The sequence below is a fragment of the Neolamprologus brichardi genome, chromosome 20 (assembly GCF_056152115.1).
Source record: "Neolamprologus brichardi isolate AB-2024 chromosome 20, ASM5615211v1, whole genome shotgun sequence".
Lineage (NCBI taxonomy): Eukaryota > Metazoa > Chordata > Actinopteri > Cichliformes > Cichlidae > Neolamprologus > Neolamprologus brichardi.
In genome coordinates, this window is record NC_142123.1 from 16,293,998 (window position 1) to 16,310,790 (window position 16,793).

The window sequence follows — 16,793 nt, forward strand, 5'->3', positions numbered from 1 at the left end:
TAAAATGCTGACATTTTGTAAAATAAACCACATTTATGTTTTAGTTAACAGCCCAGTTTATGTTAATGTTTTAGATATAATGGGCAATCCGTTTCAGTTAAAATGGGTCACCATTTGAATTGAGTTTCAGAAGATATTCTATTAATTCTAATAAATAATGGGATGTGAAACGTTTCAAACTAGCAAGACTTAGGGGTTAGCCTGAGAGACTCAACTCAGGGTGAAATTTTCTCTCTCATTTCCTGCGCTAACAACACTCGCTTCAGCTTTAACAGATAGCTCAGCCCATGTCAAACACGTTCAGTCCGTTGGAATAATATTACAAACCAGGTACAATATCTTTCTGAAGACAGACAGCTCGTTAATGTAGTTTTAGTTTAATGTCAGTCAACACGTGCCTAAGTTTACTTTGTTGTCTTTTTGGTTTGTTATCCTAGCTAGCTCATTAGCTAAGTCGCTAGCTGTTTAGCGCCAGCTCCCTGACGCTGGTTTAATTGCGTTAAATACCCTTACTAACAGTTTGTATGTGACTGACAGCTGTGTTGTCTGATACTCTACGCGACTGGAGTGAAAAAGAAGATTGGGTAAGTGAAGTTTCACATAGTAATACTGCTACATTACCTGCCAGATGGGCTTAGAATTAGTACGGGAGTCATGTTTGACCCTGTTTGTTTAGTTGGGGAGAAAATAAGATGTTTATAACGTTACCTATAACACAGCTGGGGCGATCTGGTGCTTTTGGCTAAAATTGACGACTGGCGTTTGTACTTTAATTAATCTACATTTGTGTCGAGTCCATTGCCTCGGTAATGCGGATGACGTAATGTTTTCCTCCATTCCTGTACGTGAGCTCAAAAATCACTTACATTTTATCTTTGACTCATGAAGTCTATCATCAGGTCAGATACCCATTTCACACACAAGCTGGACTTGGATTTAGACGTTGTATTAAAGTGAAAATGAAAGTTTACAGCCTGGGCCGCCTAAAGGGCGCTGAGGCCTGGTCTGCCATGTGTCATGTGATGAAGAATGCCGGGGAGGTCATCGGCATATTGATGTTCAACATTAATAACGGTTTAGTTAAACAAGAAATGTGTGTATATGTGATGTAATGTTGATGTGTTTCTGCAGTGATGGTGCAGCCACAACCCGATGGCCCCATGCAATGGGAGATGTCCGGAGAAGAGAGTGGAGGGACCCTCAGGGTCCCACCAGAGCTTGCAGCCAATGAAGTGGTGACCAGATTGTTGAGTGACAACCAGCAGCTTAGAGGTAAGCATGTTCAGATGAAAAAAAGGTCTCTTAAAAGAATATCGCTGCACTGAGTGATGAGCTCAAACAGCAGACGCAGAAAGAAGAAGAAGAAGAAAGAAAGAAAGAAAGAAAGAAAGAAAGAAACAAATCTTGTCATTTAAAAGCCATTTTAGAAGCATATTTGCATGGTTCATTATTTTAAAGCATTTATCTACATTAACTCTTGAATTCAGTGGTCACTGGGATATACAAACTGTATGCAGAGATAACAAATACTTTCAAAGGTTACAGACTTTGCTCCAGGATGAAGTTTTAAAAAGCTTTTTCCCCCTAGAAGTTCTGTTTCTATCAGCATCTTTGCTCTTAAAGTGTCACATCTCATTCTTACAATGTCTCTGGTGTTAGTCACATTTATATGGTAAGGTGAAGACCCTACAGCATAATAGAGGGAAAACCCCAAAGAGCAGACAATCCCCTATGAGCAAGTATCTGATGATGTTGGTGAGGCAGAACTATCATTTAACAGGAAAAGACGTCCGATTTGTACATTTGTAAAAACCTCAATCTATTTTCAGATTTCCTAGTGTAATGAAATCTACAGATGTGTACGGAGATATTAATGGCTGAAAAATAGAAAGTTCATGAGTTATACAGATATACTTGTGCCGCTGTAGATGTAAATATCTGTGGGAACGCTTGTCTCTAACTACAGGTCATTTACACACTTGTATACTCAATTCCAGGTCTCAGTTTGCAAGCACATGTTACTTAAGATACAAATTCCTTTATTCACATTTACAAATTAGTAAGCATTTAACGAGACCTAATGATGCATGCAATGAAGTTGAACAATTCTTCACACCTGTTTGCAAGTGTTTTGACTACAACAGATGCCTCACAAAGCAGCAGGATCCCCCTTTACCTACACCACAAATACAGACAGAAAAACATAAGCTAGATCAGCAGAAACATGGAGGCGTTGATTCAATGAGAGCATCCTCCTGCTCTCTTGATATTTTACATGGATCTTTGTTTAAAAATGTCTTTCAGTCTATTGGTCACTGTGCTTACAATTATCAATACCTCACTGATTTCCGGTCAGGTCCCTGTTTATTGTAAGAATGCTGTTATTCACCCACTGTTTAAAAAGAACCTAAGCTTGACGCTACAGACCAATTTCAAAATTACCGTTCATTGCTAAGATTTTAGAAAAGGTTGTGGCTAAGCAGCTTATAGCTGTTTTAGATTAATAGAGCATTCTGGATAAATTCCAATCTGGCTTTCGTATATCTCACTCTACTGAAACTACACTTCTTAGTGTCTCCAAAGACATTTTGATGAGATGTGATGCAGGAGAATGCTCCGTTTTGTTGATGTTGGACCTGACCTCCGCCTTTGATACTGTGGACCATCATATTCTGCTAGATAGGCTGAGACACTGGGTGGGTATATCAGGGGCTGCTTTGGACTGGTTTGAATCTTATTTGCATGAACGATCCTTTTCTGTGGCTACCTCTAAGTACAGTTCCTCTTCTACTTTTCTTACCTATGGTGTGCCACAAGGTTCTGTTTTGGGGCCTTTATTGTTTTTGTTGTATTTACTTCCTCTTCAGCACTTATTGAGCACTTTTAAGGACATTTCGTTTCACTGCTATGCAGATGATATTAAGTTATATATCTCCTTTAAGCCCCAAGATGTTTCCAAGCTACAGATTTTGCATAGGTGCATAGACTCCATTAGAGGTTGGATGGCTGGAAACTTTTTTTCAACTAAATGAGGAGAAGACTGAAGTCCTTGTTTATGCTCCTAAAAAAATTGTTCCTAGTGTTATGGAAAACTTGGGTCCACTTGCTACATTTGCCAAACCGTCTATCAGGAACCTTGGTGTTACTATTGACTCAGCTCTGACTTTGGATGCCCATGTAAAATCTGGTCCGCTCCTGTTTTTATCACTTGAGAAACATTGCTAAGCTGAGTCCCATTGTATCGCGCTCCGAATTAGAAATTGTCATTCATGCATTTGTTTCATCTCGTCTGGATTATTGTAATTCTTTGTTTACTTGTTTATGTAAAGCCTCTTTGGAGCATCTGCAAGTTGTTCAGAACGCTGCTGCAAAGCTTCTGACCAAGTCCTCCAAGTACTCCCATACCACACCCCTGCTGATTCAGCTGCACTGGCTCCCTCTTAAATTCAGAATCCACTTTAAGGTTTTGACCTTGACTTTCAGGGCTCTGCATGGACAAGCACCAACATATATATAAGTGAACTTTTACATCCATACATTCCCAGCAGGTCCCTGAGGTCATGTGATCAGGGCTTGCTGGTTGTCCAACATATGAGGCTGAAAACAAAAGGCGACAGAGCTTTTGTAACTGTGGCCCCCAGACTGTGGAACTCTCTCCCTTTGAGCCTGAGATCTGTGGACTCAGTGGCCGCTTTTAAAAAAACAGCTAAAAACTCATCTTTTTAAACCTGCTTTTGGTTGATTTTTATTTTTATGTTTTAGCTTATGTGAAGCACTTTGAGATTTTTATCTTGAAAGGTGCTATATAAGTAAAATTTTACTTTACTTTACTTTACACACCTTGTGAGTCACAGCACTTTAACTGTGTCCAGTATGTAGTATGGTATGCTCAGTATGCGTTCTCTCTCAAGATAAGTGCACAAAAAATACTTTATTAATGTAAGTAATGTGGTGTGTTTACTGAGTACACATTACTGTTTCAAAGGAACATTTAAACAAAGTATTTTCAGTCATTCACTGTTGAGTTTATAGAGTGTAAAGAGGAAGATTTCTATATTCAGTTATACAGCAAACTCTATCTGAAGTTAACTAGCATTAGTTGGCGTTAACCTTTATATGCTGCAGCTTATGTAAATTAATTCAACTGAGAAATGTTTTTACTGCAAATAAAGTTGAACATTTATTTTGTCAACATTTGTATAATGGTAAACATGACTAATAGACACAGTAGCGCAACAGGAAGGCGAAGAAAGAGTCAGCAAACTGAGTCTGTGTCATTATTTAAACTCTATGCTCATGTTGACATCAGCTACAGCTCAGTTAGGAAAGGGTGTCACAAAAATAAAAGTCATATCTGAGTGCATTTCCAAGAACTGAGCAAGAGTTTGTAAAAGTATAATTAGATTTTATGTGTCAGTGGAACAGTGTTTCAGTTAAGCAAATTATATTTATTAACATTAATTCAAGGAAACCATCAGCAAACTAATTCAGTTACTCAGTAATATCATTAACACGCAGTCGTGTGAAAAGCATACTTTTCACACACCTTTATACAGAAAGTACACCCTTACAGCAGGTGTGACCATTTCAAAAAAAAAATTAAGGTTGCTGGTTTTCAGGTGCATGTTAACACAGGAGTGGATGTCCTATCAAATTTACCCCAAGGTCAGTGCATGCAATGCAAAGGGAGATTACAAAAACCCTGAAGGCTACTTCTCAGACTCCACCGGCTTCAATTAGCATGTTTAAATTCATGGACTGACAATTAGAAAAGGACTAAAGGAGTATGGCTGTACTGGAATGGTTCCCAGGAGAAAACTTCCTCTCGCTAAAAAAAAGATGGGAGCATAGCTTAGCTTTGCAAAGTTGCCTCTGAACAAATCACAGGAACTCTGAAACAATGTCTTTGGATAGATGAGAGCAAAGTGGAGATTGTATTTGGTTATAATGCACAGTGGCACATTTGGTGAAAGTATTATAGATTCAAAGCTGAGGCTCTCTATCTGACAGCTAAAGCTTAGCGTAAAGTGGGGTCATGCAACAATGGGACAGTGATCTCAACCACATCACCAAATCTACACTAAAAAACCCCAGAAGAATCAAAGTGTTGCAGTGGCCCAAAGTCCAGACATCAGCCTGCCTGAAATGACAAGTGTACAACTAAGTGAAGTGGAGCAAAGAGGAATCAGTGAAATATCCTCCACAATCGTGTGAGAGACTGATAGTCAGGTACAGGTATTTCTGCAAGCTACTGAATCACAGTTTCACAGATTTGTCTTTTACAGGACTTTGCAGAGCCTGTGAAATGATTATTTTTCACATGACTGTATTTAGTATATATTAGTCTCCCCCATCTCCTTTTACCACCTCATTCTGTTCCCACAGAGGCCCTGCGGCGGAGCAACCTGGCCTTGCGTCAGCGCTGTGAGGAGATGGAGGGATGGCAACGAAGGACAAAAGAGGAACGAGAGTTTCTCAGCTGTCGCTTCCAAGAAGCAAGGTCCCTGGTGGAGAGGCTGGCCCAGGAGAACCACTCCTTACAGAGCATGGTGAACGGACCTGGCTCCTCCAACACCTCGTCTAATCACTGCTGCAGCTCCAGCCAGACTGAAAACCCGCAGCTACGGCCAGCCAGGAATGGACCAGTGGACGGACCACAGGTTGGCTAGCTGGAAATTGATAATTATTAGTTATGTTTCCATTTACCTACTTTCAAATTTACAAAGGCAAGCAGACATGCACCAAATCTGTGTGTCCTGTAGATGTATATAAGGCAATCCTTACTCACACGGGTTTTTGTGTGGCCCCTCAGTACAGAAACAAACTGTTTTAGCTCATCCCCCCCCTTTAAGCTAGCTTTCTTTTGATTGGCTGTTCCTCAGTAACGAAATGCTTGGGTAATAGGTGGGTGGGTTTTTTTGTATAATAGCCAGAGATGACCATATTAGGGATATCTGCTCATATGACAACATACAGAGCAAAGATTTTAAAAAAGGTCTGAAACAGGTCTTCTTCTTTTTTTAATTTTTTAATCCTGTTTAATATGAGCCTCCATATATATCATGGGAAAGGTGAGAAATGGACTTTTAATCTTTTCCATTATGTCTCTCAGACTCTAGATCAGCGAGAAAAGAAGAGAGTCGAAGATACAGAGCAATGCACACAGACATCACTGCCTCGCAGCCTGGTAAGATGTTTGTGTGTGTGTTTGTGGCTCATGTTCATGTGCTGTCATGGTCAGTCAAACTCTGTTTTTTTTTTCTGCTCATATTTTTCATCTAATCAGTGTGTCTGTGTGTCTAGGATAACACAAGTGTGCATAGCTCATTGAGTTATGCACAATCCTCTCCCCCCATATCATTTTCAGATGAACTGGGAGATATAATGGGCAATGACAATAGCCAGGTGAGCCCGGTCACTCCCATCCTAATTCTACCAGTCAGATCTCTAACGCTGCACCTGCAGGCCTCACACTTCCAGTTTGAGCTTTCCTCACCTAATCTACAAACAATGGCTGAGGTCAAAAATTGTAACTAATAGAAAATGTGACTAAAATGACATTGGCAGCAACTGAAGTGTGTTGGACTGTGTTTTACATTCAGCAGCATAAATTTTGAGGTCAAACGTGGGGTTTTTTCGACAACACTCAAATAAAATTTTGAAAACACAGTTTATCCCAATCACAACCTCTCATTTTCTCCTTAGCCACATGGTGTTGGATGTTTCGGTGTAGTTTCAGTGCTGAAGCCCACAACGAACACGATCCATTTTTCCTCATTCTTCTCTGTATGTTCATCTATTTAACCCATCTCTATGCCACTTCCATTTTTTTCTCTGGAGCCTGTGGAAGGTGCAAACGAGTTCCTGCAGCTGCTGAAGAGCCACAAAGAGAAACTGGAGGAAGGGATGCGAGAGCTGAGAAGGAAAAATGAGGAGCTAGAGAAGCAGAGGGACGAGGGAGAGAAAGAGAAGGAGCGAATGCTTCACTGCATAGACCAGCTCCGGGGTAAACTGGCCCAGGCACAGGTAACGTTGATATCCAGGCACATAAAAGTCTTTCAGATGAGTCACTATGGTAAGGTAGCAATGTAGATGATCCTGGAAGGTGTAAAGGGAACATTTACTAGCAAAACAATGTGTGAATGTTCTGTTTTTGTCACATAACTTTCCAGATTTGTATAGCATGAACTGCCACTTGGCCTTGAACGTAACACCCAGATGCTACTGTAGATAATATAGCAGTTAGCTGGCATGTTAAGGTAAAAGTTAATATGAAATCACAAATACAATAATAAGTAAAATCGGTAAAAATATTAATTAATAATATAAATATCAAATATTAGCAATGATTTATCGGTAATGTTACTATACCGTGTAGCTACATGTGCTGAACTCTATCATTTCGCTCACGGATGCTGCTGCATGTAATCATATTTGAAATATGATTGAGGTGTTTCAGGTTTTGGATTGGTAGTCAGACAAATCAGATTCATGGTAAATAAAAACTAATCACATCAAAAATAATAAAATAATTTTGAGTAGCTTTCCTAAACAACACTGTTTAGGTTACGTTGAAGATTCATGTCTCAGTTCCACCTGGTGGCTTTCAGCCTCCTTGTGTGTTGTTCTTTGCATAAATGTTAAATAGCAATTAGCACTACAGTTAATAATAACATTTGAAAACATGAATAAAGAAGATTTAAAAAATGATAAATTGTTATCAGAAGAAATCTCCTCACAAAGTAATGGCTTGTTTTCCTCTGTTGCATTTTGCGTGTCACTGGTAGATGTGACCTTTCACTGCTTGCAAATGACAAAAGAGATCACGTGATGATAAACACAATCTGTTTTGTCATCTGTGATGTGGAAAAACTTGTATGACTATTTTACAGACGAACAATGTTACTGAGGAGGTTGTCCAGCAGCGCTCTGAGGCACAGCACTCGTCCGACTGGTATGAAGCATTTTCACTTAAGCGCACTGTTGGAAACTAACAGCACTAACTTTACTTTCTGCTAAACCTTTAACACAGTTCTGTTTAATGATACAGAATATCTGCAGAGAATTGCTCTCTTTTGGAAAATGACACCAGCATGCTTTTTGATTGCTTAAAACAACAAAAGCCTCACGTTTGAGATGCTGTCTTCCTTCTCCTTCCTCTCTTTCTGTTCCCTTTTCCCAGCTCTAGCCTGGCTAAGCTCACAGAGCAACTTCAGGCCACACAGGGCAGGTGAGCCCGCAGTTCTGTGTGGCTTTGTCTTTCTCACTGTTTGCACGTCTGCTTCCTGCTCTGCTGTCTTCTCCATCACTGCAGGAGGTCTACCTGCGTGTCTCTTATTCTGAAAAAAGCCTGTTTTCTTTGTTTGTTTGTTTTAGGAAATGTATTTGTATTTATTTCATTTATTTTATTAGAGCTGCCAAACTTCAGCTCACAGACCAATAACACAATAATGTTGTAAAACAACAGCAATGATTTGTCCAGTGTCATCTAGTATTTTATCTCATTCATGATTTCCAAAAGTTATTAAAAGACATCCTATAAATGTTTAATCCAGTAATGTACAAGTACAATATTCAGATTTTCTAACTACTTTAAATTAATTTATTTTTATGTCAAATTAACTGGTCTTTCAAATTGTGCTTTTATAGAAAAGATTAGCTCTTTGAGTCTAATATATAATGATATGCAGTATATTGTATATACATGCTGTCTGTTTGTATTAGACAGTCATTTAAAAAGGGCATTCCTATATTTATTTATTTATTTTTCAATATTTGTCACGGTCACTGCCTGTTACAAGTGATTTTTATTTTGTAGGTATCGGGAGCTGGAGGAGAAGCTTGATTACCTGCAGAAGAGCTCAGCTCAGAGGGACAGAACTGAAGCTCTGCTCAAACAGAAGGACAAGGACTGTGCCCAGGTATCACATGTGACTAGCTGTCATTTTTACTCTGACAGCATAAAAAAATCTTCTACCTCCTATACTTTTAATTCTAGCAAGCGGAGTGCAAAAAAGCTTGTTTGTGTTTTTGTAGCTTGCCAAGGACTGCGAGGCCCTGAAAGCTCAGGCAACTTCCCTGCTAGGAGAACTACAGGAAAGACAGAGCTGGTTGGACAAAAGTGAGCATGAACGCGTACTCCTGGAAGACAAGTAAGTTGTTACATCACCTGCAATAGATCCATACACAGAATTATGTCTTAGTTCACCCTTTAGGTGTGCTCATGTGTTTTTTGTTGTTGTTTTTTTTGCTTGTGTGCAGATTAAGCAGTAAAATAAAGGCCCTGCAGGTGGCAGAGCGGGAGCTTGAACAGCAGAAGAAACAGCATCATGTAGCCATGGACAAGCTGCTGCTGCAAACCCAGAGCCTGGAGCAGGCCCTGAAGTCAGAGAGACATGTTGTCACTGAGGAGAAGTGAGTCCAAGATGCGAACAGATAGAAGAAGCCAACATGATTCATATGTTTCTGCACTGTTGTGCTATTTAGAAAGATTTATTTGAGTGGTGGAACATGCATTAAAAAAATGTAGAAGCTTTTAACTGCTCCCTTATTTAACAAGGGGCCACCAGAGTGAACGGATATGTATGTTTGATTTGGCACAGTTCTTACATCGGATGCCCTTCCTGACACAAGCCTCCCATTTTATCCGAGCTTAGGACTTAAGGGTATACTAGCTTGTGATGACCCTGAATAATTACTTTACTATTTAATCTTTTGTGCAAAAAAGTGGTTCTATATTACATTATTGATGCATTACACTGGTAATTATACACAATGATAACCTAATGGGTTTTAACCCAAATTGTGGTCAAAGTCATATTTGTGATTTTATGGGCAATACCTGTGAACTGTGATAGATCACTAGCCAGACAAACTGATTGGTAATAGCTCTGTGTTGTTAACAGTCTCTTTGGTCATTCCTCCTTTTGGTTTATTGAACGTTTACCAATATATTGCACTTTATTTCCTCAGGAAAAAACTGACACAGCTACAGCATGCATACACATGTCTCTTTAGAGACTATGATTCTAAACTGAAGAATGAGGTAAAAATACACACCCAAACAAACAAACATTAAATTAAAAAAGGTTTTACACTCATTAGTTTTGGAATACCTTGGGGGTCAAGTCCAAACATGAATCTGTGTGTATGCATTCCAGGGTGGAGATCTGTGCAGCCGACTGGAGGAGGCTGAGCGAGCGCTGGCCCTGAAGCAGGACCTGATTGATAAACTGAAGGAAGAGGTGGAGCAACAGAAAGGCTCCCTGGAAACAATTCCTGTCCTTACTGCACAGGTATTCCTTCTTAGCTGTTGAGCTGATGTACTTCCTGACTTATAAAGTGGTCACTTGACAGGTCTGGTAGATGACAGTGACTATGGACACATATTGACAGTTGAAGTAAACAGCGGACTGACAGTCTACAGATGAACAGCGGCCAATGTAGCTAAGTTTATGCATAGAACTCAATTTGCAGTCTACTGACTTCTAGTGGTGTGATTTTTTTACACTGTAACTTTAAATAAATAAAAAATGATTGCATTACTTTTTGAAATTTTCTATAAATGGGGAGATATTAGAGATATGATTTCTTTAGTCCACAATAGTGGTATAGTGAATCTCATTGTCACGACCCAAGTGTGATGTAATCAATGTGGAGCAAAAATGCCCAAATGCTAATCGCAGCATCTTGAATCTGACACAAAGACTGTTTGAGAGCCACCGGTGCAACTTAGCTCTTGTCTAGAAATTCTGTCCATAAAAATTATGAATATAAATGGTGTTGAGGACAGTCCTGGTGGAGACCAACTCTGCTGGGATTGTGTTCAGCTCATTGCCTGAAATGTGGATGAAACTCTCACTGCGGGTGCACAGGGACCAAATGACCTTCTTCCGTATCTTTCAATGGAAAAATGCCCTCTCCACATGCACAAAGTACATGTAGAATAAATGCACACTTGAATATCTGTGAGAGGGTAAGGGGCTCGTTCAGCATTCCACAACCAGAACTAAAACCACATTGTTCCCTCTGAATCCTAAATTCGACTAATGGATGGACTTTCCTAACCCCTACATAGACCTGGTATAGACATTTCCAGGAATGCTGTGTAGTGTAACACATAGGTTCGATAGGCCTGGCCACCAGATGCTCTCCCCTGAGTGCCCTCCACACTATCCCAGCCAAGGTGAACTGGTCCCTCAGATTCTTTCCTCTCATAGGAGTCCTTTGAATCACTCTGGAAAATCTAAAGTGCTAATAATTGTTTCAAACCACCACAAACTAAGGTGACTTCAGCAGCTGCCCTGGAAAGAGTAGAGAGAACCTCAGTATTCTTATAATGATGACAGCACATATTTGAACTTCAGTCTGTATCAGCCACGCCGACATTTTAACATGTATGTAATGCCAGTTTATTGAAATGAACCCAAATTACTGCATGAAAAATGACCTCACATGTCTCTCTCACCCAGGCTGAGATCTACAAGGCAGATTTTCTTGCTGAGCGAGAAGCCAGAGAGAAGTTAAACCAGAAAAAGGAGGAGCTGCAGGAGCAGCTGAATCAGGCCTTGGCTGAGAATGAGAGGCTTAAACAGGAAGCTACCGCACGGTAAAAACCAAAAAAAACAAAAACCAAGACATTGCAAATTATAATAATTATTTGTGCCATCAGTTTGGGTATGTGGATGTGTTTATGCTTCATCATGTGTGTTTCATCTGCATGTACAGTTAATAAGATGAGATTTAACATAGAACTTTTCAATGCTCCCTTCTGTTTCAGTGCACGTATGGAACAAATGAAGATGAGACACCTGGATGACTTCTCTGCACGGCCCACACTCATCCCCCCCCCACAAGGTACAGAATCATGATAGTTTTATTTTCATGAAGCTCTACTTTCACTACTGAAATTGAGAAAATTTCATGCTGTGTGTTTTTTGGAATTTATTTTCTTTTTTAATTTATTCACATATAGTGCTGCAATTAAAAACTATTAATTTGTTAAAGTTTTTAACAATTATTTTATTCATTAGTAGATTCAATGTTTTGTTCATAAGATTCAAAGAAATAGTAACGCTCTTTGGAAGTGCCTGTATCTTATGACAATGTCTGTTGAATGTCTAGTTTTGCTTGACCACAGTCAGTTTCCTTTTATGCAGTCACTAAAGAGCATGTGCTATTAGTTTGAAATCAGGTCACTGACTTAACCATTGAAGAATATATCCCATTTCTTTGCCTTCAGAAACGTTCGGGTTGCTTTTCCAGTATGGTTTGGGTCATTCTCCATTTGTACATTGAAACGTTATCTGATCAGTTTTGTTGCATTAGGCTGAATTAAAGCAGAGTGTAAATTATTATACACTTCAGAACTCATTTTGCTGGCCATGAAATGCTTGTCAGTCAATTGTCCAACTAATTTTGAGCCTCTTAAAATGGAGGATTATGTAAAAAAAATGTTTGTAAATCCTAAACATGTATTGTAATACTTTTTTTTAGGTCTGCACTTCAATTGCATCTTGATTATTTGATTTAAATCCACTGTGGTGGTGTACAGAGGATAAATGGCTAAAAATGTGTCATTGTCCAAAACCATTTGGATCTAACTACGTATATGTTGTAAATAAATGCAACAGTGAGAAAAAAAATACTTTTCAAATTAGCGATCCTACTTTTTTGCCTCAATATTAGCACAGGTATTTATGGATGTTATTCTTACAGTGTACTTTTAATAGTAATTATAATAATAATAACTTTATTTATAAAGCGTTTCAAACAAAGTGCCATACATCTATTTGAAACTAAAAAGATAAATAAAAGTGATACATAGTAGGGCTGCACGATTTTGCATAAAATGAGAATCACGATTTTTTTGCTTAGAATTGAGATCACGATTCTCTCACGATTTTCTTTTCCAATATAAATATTTATTGCACTTATTAACTGCACATCAACTTCGTAGCAGTTGAGACTGAACATAAAAACAACAAATAAACATAAAAACAATAAATGTCTCACATTTTGTCGTTGCCGCAAAATGTTGTACTGCTTGTAATTCCGTCTCCACCGTTGCTCGACACTGCGTGTATAGAGCAGGTAGTGCAACATTTTTAAAACGGCACTGTGTAGCGTTTATCTAGGATGTTGATCATTTTCCTAAGTCCCTCGTTTTGAACAGTATTGATGGGAGCCATATCTTTGGTCAGGTGATAAGTGATAGCCTTCGTAATTTCTTTGTGCCTGCTGGAGTTCGACGGGTATGGGGAGGCGCTGTATAAGGTTCCCGATATTGATGTTTGGGTGGTTGACCGGGACAGATTCTCTCCTGTCACTTTCTTGGCCTTTACAGCTTCGTCATCTCTCACGTGCTCTCCGTTGTTTTTTCCCTGCCAGCTGACTTCTGTATCACGTGGTATAAGCCTCCGCCCTTGTCATTTGTTGAGCAGGAAGAGTGAGCGCTTGTTTTCATGCAGCTTATGTCCCGGATCAAAATGCGGTACAATCGTCATCTTTTTTTTTTTTAAATCGTTGTCATTTCGAAATGAGATCGCACATAAGTATGAATTGAGATCGCAATTTTCTAACGATTAATTGTGCAGCCCTAATACATAGCAATACAAGTAAAAAACATAATACAAGTTAAAAACAGTAAGAATTTAAAAACTATTTTTGCTATTAACTGTTTTGCTTTTCTTAGGCTACGTCCACACTGGCCCGGATAGATTTGAAAACGGCGTTTTCATCTGAAAGTGCTCCGCGTCCACACTAGCGTTTTCAGTTGTTTTCACAGAGTTGTGCGTCCACATTGAAGCGGCCTAAAACGCTTACGGTCCAGTACTGCGCATGCGTGAAATGCAAGAGGATTTGGCCTGCCTCATTTCTGTCTGCCGTTTATTTAGTTTCCGGCTCTTTGAAACGTCGCAGCAAAATGTCAAGGAAAAGCACCAAGTTTTTTTAAATGGACTAACAATGAGGTTGAGTTGTGCTGTGAGTAACACAAAAGTACAAAGTTGCAAAAGCAAGTGAGAATTAAAGAATTTGAAGAAAACCTATCGGGAGCATGTACAAACTGATCTTCATCTTTTTTAGGGCTGTCAAAATTGAGAGCAAACAAAACAACTGCTGTATAATGCCCTCCGCTGTCTTTGTTTAATTGGTCACATGACTGCATCATATGACTAACATGTGTCATTGTTTTTAAAAGTCTCAGTTTTTGCTGTCCACACTGCGACGCGAAAGCACCATCTTCAAATGTATGCGTTTTCGAGAGCGTTTTGAAAACGCTGTTTTCCTTCGGGGAAAATGCCGTCTCAGTGTGGACGGGAGGCCAAAACGGAGAGAAAACGATGCATTTTTGTTTGAAAACGATTCATGGATCCATCCATAAGTGTGGATGTAGCCTTAATTCAAAATCGTGTGAAAGTCTTTACTGCATACTGCTACTGGCTGAGTACCTGCTTGCATGTGTCAACTTGATTAATGGAGCTGATTACAACTGGCTATATTACTGTCAGTGCAAAAGCCTCTTCCCAACAAGTATTGATTTAATTAGTCAGAACATAATGAGAGAGGGAGAGAGATGACATGGAAAGCATTGTACTAACTTGACAGCTGTTTGCGGTTTATTCACAGGTATAGAAAAGGTGATGAAGCAGCAAGTACAAAATACCGCTCAGCTCTTGTTGTTAAATTCCTTCATGTTATGGTAGCCTTCCTTCTGGACACTGGTGCACTGCTGCTGACACGTGGAGTACTTACCAGGGCGATCGTGGCTCAAGAGTTGGCAGTTCGTCTTGTAATTGGAAGGTTGCCGGTCGAGCCCTGGCTCGGACAGTCTCGGTCGTTGTGTCCTTGGGCAAGACACTTTACCCTACCGCCTACTGGTGATGGCCAGAGGGGCTGATGGCGCGATATGGCAGCCTCGCTTCTGTCAGTCTGCCCCAGGGCAGCTGTGGCTACAACTGTAGCTTGCCTCCACCAGTGTGTGAATGTGAGAGTGAATGAATAGTGGAATTGTAAAGCGCTTTGAGGGCCCCGAAAAGTGCTGTATAAATACAATCCATTATTATTATTATTATTATTATTATTATTATTACCAGAGAAACAACAGAACTATACTGAATTAAAATCGTCCTGTTGATAACAATAGACAGTCTAGTTTTTCAAGTCAAGATCAGTGTATACGTACTTGAGTAAATCTACCTTTTACCACCACCATATACTGAGGAAATGTAAAACGTGGTTTCTCTTTTAAAGGTTTTCTTTCTCTCGGCCTTAGGTGTGTTCCCCCCTTTCAACACGGTGCCCCCTGCTCCCTCATTCCGTACTCCGGGATTGGGACCAGTCGGTGATCAAGGTCCAGTCGGAACTGAGGAGCTGCCGGATTTATGTTGTCCTAAGTGCCAGTACCTGGCTCCAGATATGGACACACTGCAGATACATGTAATGGACTGTATACAGTAACATAAGCATTGCCCTGCGCACCATGACAACAACATACATAGATATGCAGTATGTATAGTCTGTTTAGATTTAGTGTGTCTTCTCCCATTTCTGGGTGCCCGCTGGAAAAACATGTTTGAATAGTTGCACCTTACTCTCGCTTTCTCTCTCTCAAACAAACACACATCCACAAACCTGAACACAAATTCTGGATCTTTCTGTTGAACAGTTCAGTATGCTGGAATCGAGACAGTTCATGCCAAGGCAATCTTATGACAGTTTGAACAAGTGAAAGAAAAGCAAGAAAATCAGCATGATATTTCCCTGTAGCTCTAGTGTGGATCCAGTCTCTGCTGTAGTTTTTCCCTTTCTACAATCATTATAATCATTTCTGTTCTTATGTTTCCCCTCTTACCTTTTCCTATGCTTACTTTCCTCTGAGACAGCACTTTGATGCACATTTTCATCAGTATTTTTTAGATTCAGTGATTAGATTCACATGATCCTGTATCCCCCATTTCCTTGCTTCTTTGTTTTAATGCTGTAGTGATGACAGAGGAGCACACTACATGCTGTGAAGTAAATGTGTATACTTGTAATTGCATCAGTCCAAAAGATCAGTAATTATTAGACCTAAGGTGATGATAAGTTTAGAAGAAAAAAAAGGAGTGACAATCCAGAGAAGAAAACACACGATCATGTGAATAACATATTGAGCTTAAAAAAAAAAGTCAGACATGTTATGGTTGTAAACGTAGCTGTCTGCATTACCTCAGAACATGTATTATGATGTATTAGAGATGGATTTACTCTTGTTGGAGGAAAAAAGTAACCATTCTCTGTGTTCTGTGCCTGTGTACATGACTGACTGCACCTCATGCTAAACCCAGTCCTTAACCCAACAGCCCTTTTGTGACCCATCTTCTCTCTTAGCTTTACTTGTTGCACCTATTTATCTATCTGAATGTAAGATTTCTTCACAGTTTGTGTGGATTTTAACTAAGTATAGAAACATTTGTGGAAAAAATACATCAAACTGTTGGAGATTTACAAAATAAATCAGTTATGCATTTGACTTTATATGTTTTTATATAGATATGGAATTGATGTTTCGTTTAGAAACACTGCTCCAGAGTGGGGTTCAAACACGTATGTCATGTGACATAAGTAAGGGTTTTGGTGCGTTTCAACTCAGTTTTGACAGGTGGCTCACCTGCTGTTTCAAGGCAGGTCAGGCGCAAGGATTCCGATTTTTTAAGGGTGTTTTCCCAGGCTGTTGGCAAGGCTAGCTAAAAATAAAGCTCACTGAGCCCCAAAACAGCTAAACACTTGTCACAATAAACATATCGGTCCAT

General features: G+C 39.5%; 1 protein-coding gene across 5 annotated transcripts; it reads left to right on the forward strand.

The window, feature by feature from the left end:
* The first annotated feature begins 235 nt into the window (after positions 1 to 235).
* Positions 236 to 16,513, forward strand: ikbkg (inhibitor of nuclear factor kappa B kinase regulatory subunit gamma). 5 transcript variants are annotated; one of them, XM_006808633.3, is made up of 17 exons: positions 236 to 330; positions 538 to 584; positions 1,132 to 1,272; positions 5,386 to 5,660; positions 6,113 to 6,187; positions 6,304 to 6,405; positions 6,841 to 7,026; positions 7,893 to 7,954; positions 8,183 to 8,230; positions 8,819 to 8,921; positions 9,037 to 9,152; positions 9,262 to 9,414; positions 9,973 to 10,045; positions 10,161 to 10,295; positions 11,472 to 11,608; positions 11,780 to 11,856; positions 15,275 to 16,513. In XM_006808633.3, the coding sequence occupies exons 3-17, from the start codon at positions 1,134 to 1,136 to the stop codon at positions 15,457 to 15,459; spliced, it is 1,866 nt and encodes a 621-aa protein (XP_006808696.2). In that variant the 5' UTR covers positions 236 to 330; positions 538 to 584; positions 1,132 to 1,133; the 3' UTR covers positions 15,460 to 16,513. The 5 variants fall into 5 exon arrangements, with proteins under 5 accessions (XP_006808696.2, XP_035771667.2, XP_006808697.2 ...); XM_035915774.2 differs by having other exon boundaries at positions 248 to 584; XM_006808634.3 differs by lacking the exon at positions 8,183 to 8,230 and having other exon boundaries at positions 248 to 584.
* The last annotated feature ends 280 nt before the right edge of the window (positions 16,514 to 16,793 follow it).

Coding starts and splice junctions, on each gene's coding strand:
- ikbkg (XM_006808633.3), top strand. CDS start 1,134: ATGGTGCAGCCACAACCCGATGGCCCCATGCAATGGGAGATGTCCGGA. Junction 8,922..9,036: donor AGGACAAGGACTGTGCCCAG/GTATCACATGTG, acceptor GTGTTTTTGTAG/CTTGCCAAGGACTGCGAGGC. Junction 9,415..9,972: donor CATGTTGTCACTGAGGAGAA/GTGAGTCCAAGA, acceptor TTATTTCCTCAG/GAAAAAACTGACACAGCTAC.